General features: G+C 36.1%; 1 protein-coding gene across 1 annotated transcript; it reads left to right on the top strand.

Moving 5' to 3' along the window:
* Positions 1–10,186: 10,186 nt before the first annotated feature.
* On the top strand, positions 10,187–11,992 carry LOC128132906 (uncharacterized). Its single transcript, XM_052769911.1, has 3 exons — positions 10,187–11,169; positions 11,274–11,353; positions 11,862–11,992. Exons 1-3 carry the CDS (start codon positions 10,187–10,189, stop codon positions 11,990–11,992), a joined length of 1,194 nt encoding a protein of 397 aa, XP_052625871.1.
* The last annotated feature ends 769 nt before the right edge of the window (positions 11,993–12,761 follow it).

Genomic DNA, 12,761 nt, shown 5'->3' with positions numbered 1-12,761 from the left:
CGACCCTTAACCGGGTCAAAAACGGCTTGAAACGTGGTAAAAACGAGTAAAATAGGCTTAAGGACCCAAAACCCCTCTTAAGGACCCGAAACCCCTCTTAGGGCCGAAAGTCCTCTTAGGGACCGAACCCTCTTGGACCGAACCCGAAGGCTGCTGAACCGAACCCGAAGGCTGCTCTCGGGCCCGAACCTCGCACAAGCCCGAACCTGAAGCTACTGTTCATTTCGGTCTATTTTGCTCCTGAAGCTTCGGACCGAGCCTCCTTCTCTCTTCTTGCTGTTTCGCCTCGTCTCGCTTCGGACCCAGCACCAGAAGGGACCAAACCTTCGGCCCCCTTACGAGAATCCTCGCAGGAAGAGCCTTTCTTCCCGGTTTTCGACTACGACTTCATTTTAGCTTCGTTTTTAATTGTTTTAACGCGAGATTTTCACCCAAAACTTTATTTTAACATATAAGGCCCCATATTTATTAATTATCCACATTTTGGGGGATAAACCTTATCCAAGAAGAGTGGGTGAAGTACAAAATGTGGAGTGTTGACTTTCCTTTATTCTATGACACAAGCAACCACTCCCATACCCACTTCATGTCACTATTCACCATCAGCCCATACCTAGTCATTTCATAGTACTTTTCCCACCATTTTTCAGCCACACACTTGGTCAAGGGTTAGAAAACCCTCCTCTCTCCTCACATTTCTTTCATTTCCTCTCATTCCTCCATCAAGAACAAACTTCACTTTCTCTCATCTTCTCTCTCTAAAATTCGAGATTCAAGGCTATACTCCAAGCTTTTCTTCTACTTTTGGTAAGTATTAACATCCTATATATGATTATTTCACTTCCTTCTACTCAAATCATAGATTGCTTACACAAATATCGTCATATTTGTTGTTAGCTCCTCAAATCTTCAAGCATCTCCCAAGTGTTCTTGAGATTGAACACTTCTTTTCTCCATCATCCATCTACTGAAATCAGTCAAGGTGAGTTCACACCCCTACATCTCCATGTTTTCTCAAGTTTTTAGGGGGGAATACAATTTAAAACACCAAGAACATAACTAAACGTTTCTAACAGCCTTCATCAGAAATGTTGGACTCCATTCACGGACTGTTTTGGACAACTTAAACATTTTTTTTTCAAAACTGTTTTAGGTGTACGTAGTTCCAGTTCTTAGCTTTAAAATGACTACTTTCACATCTCCATACGATTTGTCTACAATTTATGGTGATTTTTACAAAACTGCCTATCATTTCAAACATCAATCCGGACCAGTCTGTGATTATGGACTTGTTCACACAAGTTAGAGTTCATTAAAACTCATAATAAAAATTATGAATAAACTAGACTCATTTTGCAAACTCTCAGAATTTACGGATTCTGATTTGGACCTTTGATGATTTTTCTATACATTTTCTAAGAACAGTAAATGAAAATATTAATAACAGAAAAATGCTATCAATTTCATTTCACCTTGTAACATGTTGAGCAAGGTGTATATCTTTATGTGATTATATGTTTTTGCAAATAAATGAAATTTTGACTTAGTATATAGTCATACATCAGTTAACAAATGGAGTTTGCTAGATAGAGCATAGAAATAACGATTTGTTATAATCATAGCACATCTAGTACATACAAACATTTGAATAAACTATGTTAAATATAGTTTATGTACATTACCACTTTTGCCCTTGTTTTGATAAACTATAATAGGTATAGTTTATGATTCATCACATAACACACTCATACAAAAAGGGTACATTCATACAAAAAGGTTTTACATTCACGCACACCACACGTAAACTTGTTAACTTAAATTGTGAGACATTCTCTTTCCGTACGTCCGAGTGCGGGACTTAAATTCCTGGTAGCTATATCCAGAGTCTCTTGTAGTGAGAACGTGATAGTTGTGTGTATAAATCTATATTGGGTTAGACACCCCACACCTTAGCTGCATGCAACAGCTAGACCGACAGGTCTGTGGTGACAAATATCATTTCAGTTTCGCGACGCCTGAGAAACGTTGTGGCAGGTTCATTCTGTCATTTGTATGGTTATAGCGGCTCACATAGGAAGTTAACAACTCATAAAGTTTACGGGGAATTTTCATAAATCATAAGGGGTTTTATGTCGATTTAAAATCACTTTTTATATTAATAATTATGGATATTATTGTATATTTTCAGTCTTGGTATTTAAGACTACACACCATTCATTACGGGAGTTTTCCCAAATCAGAAAGGGTTTTTACGCCAATTTAAAACCACCTTTATATCTTTAAGTATGACAAATACTTATTCATTTTCGGTCCTGGTATTAGGACCACATAACTTTTATAAGGAAAATATTGGATTTTTCTTGATAACATACATCTCTTTACAAAGATCGATTTTCAAACTCTTACTGTCAAAAGCTTATGAACTCACCAACCTTTGTGTTGACACTTTTCAAAACTACTTGTATTCTCAGGAATTCAGTGTCACGCCCCAAAACCAAGAACGGCGGAAACGTTCTGGGGCGGAGGACGTCATGTATAGTATCACAACACAGTAAATGTAAATAAGCAAACAACATCATCCATTGCATTAAATATATAATTTTAATACAAGCGTGTTTTGTATAGTTTTAGACACCAAAAATATAATGTAAATCAAACTAATAAGATGGGTCTTGGATGCGCTCCATCTTCTCAAAAGCTGGCCTCGGTACCTGTCTACTGATGACCTGAGAATACAAGTTATTTTGAAAGAGTTTATCAGCATTAAGCTGGTGAGTTCATAAGTATTTTAGTGTCGGTGTTTGTTATCAAAAACATTTGAACCTGTCTCAAGTATAAGTTGTAAAATGTAAGCAAATGTTTGTAAGTGTTTGTAAAAGTTTGAATTTCTCAGAAGAACCTATATTTTCTATTAAAGTAGCCTTCTACCAAGGCTTAACTGTTTTGTATGCTCGTTTGTTGTAAAAGTGTGTAATTTCCCAAGTGTAACTATCATTTAACAAAATATAGTTTTTACATTAATGTTTAAGTAAAATAATCACTAAATATATGTAATGGGTAAATTATTGTAGTACTGTAGTGTTGTATTATAGGAACTACTGCTGTACCAACTACCTTAAACCGGATTTCTATTAAGGTATTATGTGATAAATTGCACCATACTATCGACTGGTAACAACGACATACGAATGGTTGTAATAACGGAATGACGTTTGGCACCCGCAGACCTGCAGGTCCGGCTATAGCTAGCAGCAAGGTGTAGGATAGTCAATCCAATATAGATCTATACGCAAACTCACGCTCTCCCTCCAAGAGAATTCTGGCTACAACTCGGGCCATGACATTTAAGGCATGCTCCGATACAGTGGATCACAATTGTTAACGTATTCTTGTATATGTAATGTAATGAACTGTTCTAGTATAGTTGTATATGTTCTTCCTCTAATATAGTTGTATATGTTCTCTGTCTAGTATAGTTGTATATGTTCTCTTTCTAGTATAGTTGTATAAGTTCTCTTTCTAGTATAGTTGTATAAGTTCTCTTTCTAGTATAGTTGTATATGTACTCGTAGTAATAAGTATTGACTCATGAATGAACTGGCTCATTTATCTAGAAATTATAGTAGTATGATCCTGTGTTACCCCAATGGTAACTTGCTGATGATGTACTGATAAGTATGAATAAAGGAGTACTTTTATGTCTATATATGTACATTTGATATATAATTAATATTGAAACGACCTTCGGATGGTTACCCGAAATCCCACCAGACCACATCCAAATCGAGAAAAAGGAAATAGGGCGGATGGCCTTCCTAAGCCCTTTAAACATTACTTATATATCTATACATATATGGGCATGCAATTTATAAGAAGTAAAACAAAGTTTAATAAAAGCATTTGATAAGTAAAAGAGTTTGTAAAACATTTTGAAGTAAAACAGTTTGATAAACAGTTTGAACAGTGATAAAATCATTGGTTTTCTAGTTATTAATCACATGTGATTAATGTAATCACATGTGATTGATGCAATAACTATAAGCATTTAACTTGTATCCCCCCATAAAGTATTTAAAACATTTAAAAGTATTTCAAAGGTTAATTAAAGGGGTATGAACTCACTTGTGGTGAGTGGGTTGGATTGTAGTGTCGGATACCGTGCTAGGTGGCAAACGGAGACTTGTTCACACACATGAGCCTAGTTATCATATAATGAGCATATATATAACTAATTAGCCAAATAATAACTTAATGAAATAATTTGGGACACTCAGGAACATGTAAACACTTTGTATAAGTGTTATAGGTCCTAATGGTTGCATCTAAGTTGCTATGGGACAAGGCTAAAGGGGTTAAATGTACCAAAGGGCTTTATATAAGAGTTTACTACCCAATAAACCCCACACAAGGAGTTTACGGTCGTAAACCCTTGAGTTTACGGCCGTGAACTCCAATCTTGGTGGTAATGTGTGTTTTGAAGTGCTAAATGATTTCTAGAATAAGCCTAGCTTGGTGGTTTAATCCCTTGGGTAGTTTAGGGCATAGATAATACTCCTTTGAGGAGTTTACGGCCAAAAGGCCATATCCCTTAGAGTTTACGGCCGTAAACTCTCATGGGATGGGTGTTTTAATTCTTTCAAGTCCCAAACACAACTAGGATAAATTCTATGCATTTGTTTAAGGCTATGGAGGACCCTAGGCACACTTTGGTGCCCTTATTTGGTGTTTACGGCCCAAGAGTATTCCTTGGCCGTAAACTACCTTTAAGGGGTGTTTTTGATGTGTTAAAGTCCCCAAATTAGCTAGAAGTAATTGAGGGTTAATGTCTAAGGCCTTTAGGAGTGATTAGGGCACATTTAAGCCCTTGAATTTGGTGTTTACGGTCCAAGAAACTCTTGGGCCGTAAACACCCAAAGCTATGTGTTCTTGATTTTTTTTCTAGTCTCAAATGATCATACATATTATCCTAAATTAGTTACCTAACAAGGAAATGGGACTAGATGGCCTTTAAGCTTCATTTTGGAGTTTACTCCCCAAGAACGTTCTTGGGCGGTAAACTCCCGAATCACATATATTTGACAAGTAATCTATGTTATTAAGCATAAAACAAGAATTATAACACAACTAGGGAAGTGTACTCATGATTTGGGATGAAAACCCGAAGATCTGTGAAAGAGAAAATGGCTTTTCTCTAGTTGGAAATGTGAATAATGAATGAATTTAGTTCAGAAATCTATTTATAGTCCTGAAATATTTTGGCAGAAAATATTTTTATTCTGGAATTGGACTCTATCATTATGAAGTTTTGAAATGCTCAAGTTTCACAAACCCATGAGCATCCACTCTCCTGATATCTCCTTAAACGTAAACCCTAATGTATACAAACTTATTCGGAAAAGTCTGAAATTCATTGAAACTGGACTAGCTTCTATTGAATAGTTAATGTTCGTACAAAATGGAAATTTTGGGTTGTCACATCATCCCCCCGTTAGAAGGAATTTCATCCCAAAATTAGAATTTAAGCAAATAAGAAGTTACAAACAATTAAGCGAAAAGATGAGGGTATTTCAGTTTCATCTGATCCTCGCGTTCCCAAGTGAATTCCGGTCTTGGCTTGGCATTCCAGCGAACCTTCACGATAGGGATATGGCTTTGCTTCGTCTGCTTGACCTCACGGTCCATGATCTCTACTGGTTCTTCCACGAAGTTGAGGCTCTCGTTGATCTCGATCTCGTCGAGTGGGATTACAAGAGTCTCGTCGGATAGACACTTTTTCAAGTTAGATACGTGGAATGTAGAATGTACATTACGAAGTGCGTCGGGTAGGTCGAGTTTGTAAGCTACGGGGCCGACTCTTGCAAGAATCTCGAAAGGCCCTATGTACCTCGGATTAAGCTTCCCACGCTTGCTGAAGCGTATCAAGCCTTTCCAGGGTGAGACTTTGAGAAGGACTCGGTCTCCCACCTGAAATTCCAAAGGTTTTCTTCGTTTATCAGCGTAGCTCTTCGGTCGGTCCTTAGAGGCTTTCAATCGTTCACGAATCTGAACAATTTTCTCTGTCGTTTCCCGAATGATCTCCGGACCGGTGAGAGTACTGTCAGAAGCTTGCCTCCTGGCTAGTTGGGTATCACCCACCTCAGCCCAGCACAGAGGAGATCTGCACTTTCGGCCGTAAAGGGCTTCAAATGGAGCAACCTTGATGCTCGTGTGATAACTGTTATTATAGGAAAACTCGAAAAGGGGTAAATGAGTATCCCATGCCTTTCCAAAGTCAATCACACAGGCTCGCAACATATCTTCCAGTGTTTGGATGGTCCTCTCACTCTGTCCGTCGGTCTGTGGATGGTAGGCTGTGCTCATGTCCATCCTTGTTCCTAGGGAATGCTGTAGTGATTGCCAGAATCTTGAGGTGAACCTACTATCTCTATCGGAGATAATGGACATAGGTACACCATGTAGCCATACGATTTCCCTAATGTATGTTCTCGTAAGTTTCTCCATCTTGTCAGTTTCTTTGATAGGCAGGAAGTGTGCAGACTTGGTCAATCTATCGACGATGACCCATGTGGTATCAAGTCCACCCGTTGTCTTGGGCAACTTGGTTATGAAATCCATAGTGATCCACTCCCACTTCCATTCTGGAATCTCTGGTTGTTGCAGTAAACCAGAGGGCTTATGGTACTCGACCTTAACCTTTGCGCAAGTAAGGCATTTACTTACGAAGGTAGCAATCTCTGCTTTCATATTAGGCCACCAGTATAGCTTTTTAAGATCCAGATACATCTTATCTGAACCTGGGTGGACGGAATATCGAGTGTTGTGCGCCTCGGTCATGACCAAGTCTCAGAAACCACCGTGTTTCGGTGTCCAGATCCGGTTCATGAAATATAAGGCTCCGTCACCCTTGGCTTCTAAATTCTTGTCCATCCCTCTAAGGGATTCACTCGTCACATTTTCAGGTTTCATGGCTTCTAGTTGGGCCGCCTGAATTTGCTTAGACAAGTGTGAATGGATGGTTATTGACAATGACTTGACTTTGCGACTAGAATATTCCTTCCGACTTAGGGCGTCTGCTACTACGTTGGCTTTACCCGGATGATAACAAATATCGCATTCGTAGTTACTGAGTAGCTCAACCCACCGTCGTTGTCTCATGTTGAGCTCCTTCTGATCGAAAATGTGTTGTAAACTCTTGTGGTCGGTAAAAATAGTGCTTTTCGTTCCGTACAAGTAATGTCTCCAGATCTTCAGAGCAAACACCACTGCTCCTAGCTCGAGATCGTGGGTCGTGTAGTTAACTTCGTGTGTCTTCAACTCTCTTTGTGTGTGTGGCTGGATTTTGTGATGCAACACCCATCCTAGTCCTTCCTAAGGTCCATATCTATGATATATTAAGCCTAAAAAACTAGTGCGGACTCAATATACTACTAAAAGATGCTAAATTCAAGTGAAATATAGATATATGGATCGATTGCTTAGTGTAAAAGTGTCAAGTTGTCACAATAGACTTCTATTGTGGGACTCGAGAATTAAACAATGCTCATCAAAGCTTTGCTAAATTGCATAGACATGTATTCTGGAACTCAAGAATTAAACAATGCCATTAAAACTTTGCTAAATTGCATATACTTCTATTGTGAAACTCAAGAATTAAACAATCCTAATAATCAAAGCTTTGCTTAAATTGCATACACTTCTATTCTGGAACTCGAGAATTAAACAATGCTCATCAGAGCTTTGCTTAAATTGCATAGACTTCTATTGTGGAACTAAAGAATTAAACAATGCTCATCAAAGCTTTGGTAAATTGCATAGAGTTCTATGGTAGAACTCAAGAATTAAACAATCCTCATCAAAGCTTTGCTTAAATCACATAGACTTCTATTGTAGAACTCAATAATTAAACAGTGCTCATAAAAGCTTTTCAAAATTGCAGAGACTTCTATTGTGGAACTCAATAATAAAACAATACTCATGAAAGCTTTGCAAAATTGCATAGACATGTATTATGGAATTCAAGAATTAAACAATGTTCATTAAAGCTTTGCTTAAATTGCATAGACTTCTATTATGGAACTCGAGAATTAAACAATGCTCATCAAAGCTTTGCTTAAATTGCACATAGACTTCTATTGTGGAACTCAAGAATTACACAATGCTTATCAAAGCCTTGCTAAATTGCATTGATTACTTCTATTGTCGAACACAATAATCAAACAATGCTCATCAAAGCTTTGCTTAAATTGCATAGACTTCTATTGTGGAACTCAAGAATTAAATGATACTCATCAAAGCTTTGTTAAATTGCATAGACTTCTACTATGGAACTCTAGAATTAAACAATGTTCATCAAAGCTTTGCTTAAATTGCATAGACTTCTATTGTGGAACTCAAGAATCAAACAATGCTCATCAAAGCTTTGGAAAATTGCATAGAATTCTATTGTAGAACTCAAGAATTAAAAAATGCTCATCAAAGCTTTGCTTAAATCACATAGACTACTATTTTGGAATTCAAGAATTAAACAGTGCTCATCAAAGTTTTCCTAAATTGCATAGACTTCTATTGTGGAACTCAGGAATTAAATAATACTCATCAAAGCTTTGCAAAATTGCATAGAAATGTACTTGGGAACACAAGAATTAAACAATGTTCATTAAATGTTTACTTAAATTGCATAGACTTCTATTATGGAACGCGAGAATTAAACAATGCTCATCAGAGCTTTGCATAAATTGCATAGACTTCTATTGTGGAACTCAAGAATTAAACAATGTTCATCAAAAGTTCGGTAAATTACATAGAGTTCTATTATAGAACTCAACAATTGAACATTCCTAATCAAAGCTTTGCTTAAATCGCTTAGACTTCTATTGAGGAACTCAAGAATGAAACAATGCTCATCAAAGCTTTGCTAAATTGCACAGACTTCTATTGTGGAACTCAGAAGTTATACAATACGCATAAAAGCTTTGCAAAATTGCATAGACACGTATCGTGGATCTCAAGAATTAAACAATGTTCATTAAAGCTTTGCTTAAACTGCATAGACTTCTATTATGGAACTCGAGAATTAAACAATGCTCATAAAAGCTTTGCTTAAATTGCATAGACTTCTATTGTGGAACTCAAGAATTAAACAATGCTCCTCAAAGCTTTACTAAATTGCATAGACTTCTATTTTAGAACTCAAGAATTAAACAATGCTCTTCAAAGCCTTTCTAAATTGGATTGCTACTTCTATTGTCAAACTCAAGAATCAGACAATGATCATCAAAACTTTGCTTAAATTGCATAGACTTCTATTGTGCAACTCAAGATTTAAACGATAATCATCAAAGCTTTCTTATATTGCATAGACTTCTACTATGGAACTCGAGAATTAAACAATGTTCATCAAAGCTTTACTTAAATTGCATAGAATTCTATTGTGGAACTCAAGATTCAAACAATGCTCATCAAAGCTTTGGTAAATTGCATAGACTTCTATTGTAGAACTCAAAAATTAAACAATACTCATCAAACCTTTGCTTAAATTGCATAGAATTTAGTGTTGAACTCATGAATTAAACAATGTTCATCAAAGCTTTGGTAAATTGCATAGACTTCTATTGTGGGACTTGAGAATTAAACAATGCTCATGAAAGCTTTGCTAAATTGCATAGGCATGTATTCTGGAACTCAGGTATTAAACAATACCATTAAAACTTTCATAAATTGCATACACTTCTATTGTAAAACTCAAGAATTAAACAATCCTAATCAAAGCTTTGCTTAAATTGCATAGACTTCTATTATGGAACTCGAGAATTAAACAATGCTCATCAATACCTTGCTTAAATTGCATAGACTTCTATTGTGGAACTAAAGAATTAAACAATGCTCATCAAAGCTTTGATAAATTGCATAGAGTTCTAAGGTAGAACTCAAGAATTAAACAATCCTCATCAAAGCTTTGATTAAATCGCATAGACTTCTATTGTGGAATTCGATAATTAAACAGTGCTCATAAAAGCTTTCCAAAATTGCATAGACTTCTATTGTTGAACTCAATAATTAAACAATACTCAAGAAAGCTTTGCAAAATTGCATAGACTTCTATTATGGAACCCAAGAACTAAACAATGCTCATTAAAGCTTTGCTTCAATTGCATAGACTTCTATTGTGGAACTCAAGAATTAAAGAATGCTCTGTCTGGGAATTAAAGACTTAAGATTCTGGAATGATGCTTTATTAATTAAACACATTTGGAATCTGATCAGTAACAAGAAGTCTCTGTGGGTTCAGTGGGTGAGAGAAAACTACATTGGTGATGGAAATTTCTGGGAAATTTGGCAGAAGAAAAGCATGAATTGGACTTGGAAAAGATTTTTGGAATTGAGAAAAACTGTTAGACATCATATTGTCTCATGTGTTGGTGATGGTAGAAATACTTCTTTATGGCATGATTGGTGGCACCCAATTGGCATATTAAGTACAATTATATCAAGGAGGGATTGGTTTAGAAATGGATTTAGTGAAAATTCTTTAGTCAGTGATGTTTTGACTAATGATACTTATAGATGGCCTGTTGATTGGGTAATAAATTTTCCTGGTCTGAAAGATGCTCCCATGTTTTGTAATATTGGTAATCAAAAGGATATTACTGTTTGGAGGGATATGAATGGTGTGAATAAAAAATTTTCTTGCAAGCAAGTTTGGAGAGATATCAATAACTTTGGAAGTAAAGTCAAGTGGGTTAGCTGTGTTTGGTATAGTAATTGTATTCCCAGGAATGCATTTATTTTATGGCTTGCTGTTCTGAATCGTCTGAAAACTCAAGATCGAGTTAAATGCTGGGAGAAATCAGGTTCTTTACTATGTCCTTTCTGTTTAAAAATTCCTGATTCTCATGATCATCTTTTCTTTCAATGTGAATTCACGCATAGTATATGGAAACATTGTTGTTCTAAGGCTGGAATTGACATTTCTTATTCTAATTGGAATGATCTTGTTCTTAAATTGTCTTCAGTCTTAAATTCGAGATCTATTGAGATTTTGATCAAAAAATGGGTGTTTGCTAGCTGTGTTTCTCACATTTGGAAAGAAAGAAATTCAAGAATTTTTAGTAAATTGAGAAAATCGAATGAAGGAGTTATTTTGTGTATTGAGAAAGAAATTCAATTGAAGTTATTAGGGTTGAGGAAGATGAATGTTATGGTCAGCAGGGAAATTTTACAGATATGGGGTATTTTTGGAAAAAATTGATGGGTTTTTTGAATTTCTTTGTTAGGAGTAGCTGTTGTGATCCTGTTTGTTTTGAGGATTGGGATAATATGGAGATGTTGAATTGTTTGACTGTTCTTATGGGAGGTTTGTATTGGGGGTTTTTTCGGAATGATAGGTTCAAAGGAATTGACGGGTTTCAAGGAATTGACGGATTAATTCACTGGTTTAAGAGCTTGCTCTTGAATTTTGTGATATGTACCTTTGGGATTTTTTGTTTGGATATGATCTTAATTGAGATTATTCAAATGGAAAATCCTAGACATGTGATTGATGCCATGTCAAGTATGCAACTGGGTTTGATAATATGGTGGTATTGTGTAGTCCAGTGTGGGTTTTTTTATGTGTGCAGAAAAGGAGTTACGAAGCTGATTATGAAGCTGTTTGTAGTGAATTTGGATAGTACGAATGTTGATTGCAGGAAGGCCATTATGTTGAGTCACATTTGGAGGATGAAGGATAAAAGAGAGTACAATAAAGGAGGGATACAAGGGCTGAAAGTTGACAGAAGTTGCTGGAATGAGTTCTTGATGCTTTTGCAGTGGATTTTGGGTTATATTTTTTGTATTTTTTGGTACTTTAATTTTGTATGTAGGATGTTTGGGTTTGATCTTTTATGGGGTTATTTGTTATGTTTTCACTTTTGGACTGTGGGTTTTTTTAAGGGCCTTACCCCTTGCTTTGGTCTTAATGGTGATTGGTGGGGTGGTTTTTGCAATGGGGTGAAGTTACCTTTTTTCCCACTTCTAATAAGTCCTTGGTATAAGCATATAAACATTAAGGTTTTTTGGGACTTTTGGAGCTTAGTAGACATGTTTAAAAAGTGGATGGGGAGTTGGTTATGGATAGGTTGGTTTGGTTAGGGGTTTGTTTGTTTTTTATTTTTTATGTATTTGTATTCTTTTATTCTTTTTAATAAATTTTGCTGAGCTTTGGCTCTTTTCAAAAAAAAAAAAAAAAAGAATTAAAGAATGCTCTGTTTGGGGAAAATTGTTAGTAAGAATCAATCTGCATTCATTCCTGGAAGATCGATCTTGGATAATATTCTACTTGCGCAGGAATTGATGGTGGGATATAATAACAAGAGGGGAGTTCCAAAGTGCACCTTAAAAATTGATATTCAAAAAGCATATGACACAGTGGATTGGGAGTTTCTTAAGAGAAGTCTTAAAGGGTTTGGATTTCATCCGATTATGATTCAGTGGATTATGGCTTGTGTGTCTTCCCCGTGGTTTATGATCAATTTTAATGGTGAAGACCATGGGTATTTTGAAGGAAAGAGGGGTCTTAGGCAGGGTGATCCTCTGTCACCTTACTTATTTACTTTAGTGATGGAAGTATTCAATAAGATTCTTGGTAAGAAAATAGAAGACAGCCATAATTTTAAATATCACAATAAGTGTGAGGTGCTTAGCATTTCTCATTTATGTTTTGCTGATGATCTCCTGGTTTTTTCATATGGTAATGGGAATTCGGCTAGAATCATAAGGGAAGC

This window comes from Lactuca sativa, chromosome 3 (genome assembly GCF_002870075.4).
Source record: "Lactuca sativa cultivar Salinas chromosome 3, Lsat_Salinas_v11, whole genome shotgun sequence".
In the NCBI taxonomy this organism is placed as follows: Eukaryota; Viridiplantae; Streptophyta; class Magnoliopsida; order Asterales; family Asteraceae; genus Lactuca; species Lactuca sativa.
Note: the sequence above shows the minus strand (reverse complement) of the source record. Positions and strands in the feature narration are given on the sequence as shown.

Bases quoted from the DNA above. Each gene is read 5' to 3' on its own strand.
- LOC128132906 (XM_052769911.1), top strand. From the start codon at position 10,187: ATGCTCTGTCTGGGAATTAAAGACTTAAGATTCTGGAATGATGCTTTA. The intron at 11,170-11,273 runs GTTATTAGGGTT...TTTCTTTGTTAG, and splicing joins GAGAAAGAAATTCAATTGAA to GAGTAGCTGTTGTGATCCTG. The intron at 11,354-11,861 runs GTTTGTATTGGG...TTTTGTATGTAG, and splicing joins TTTGACTGTTCTTATGGGAG to GATGTTTGGGTTTGATCTTT.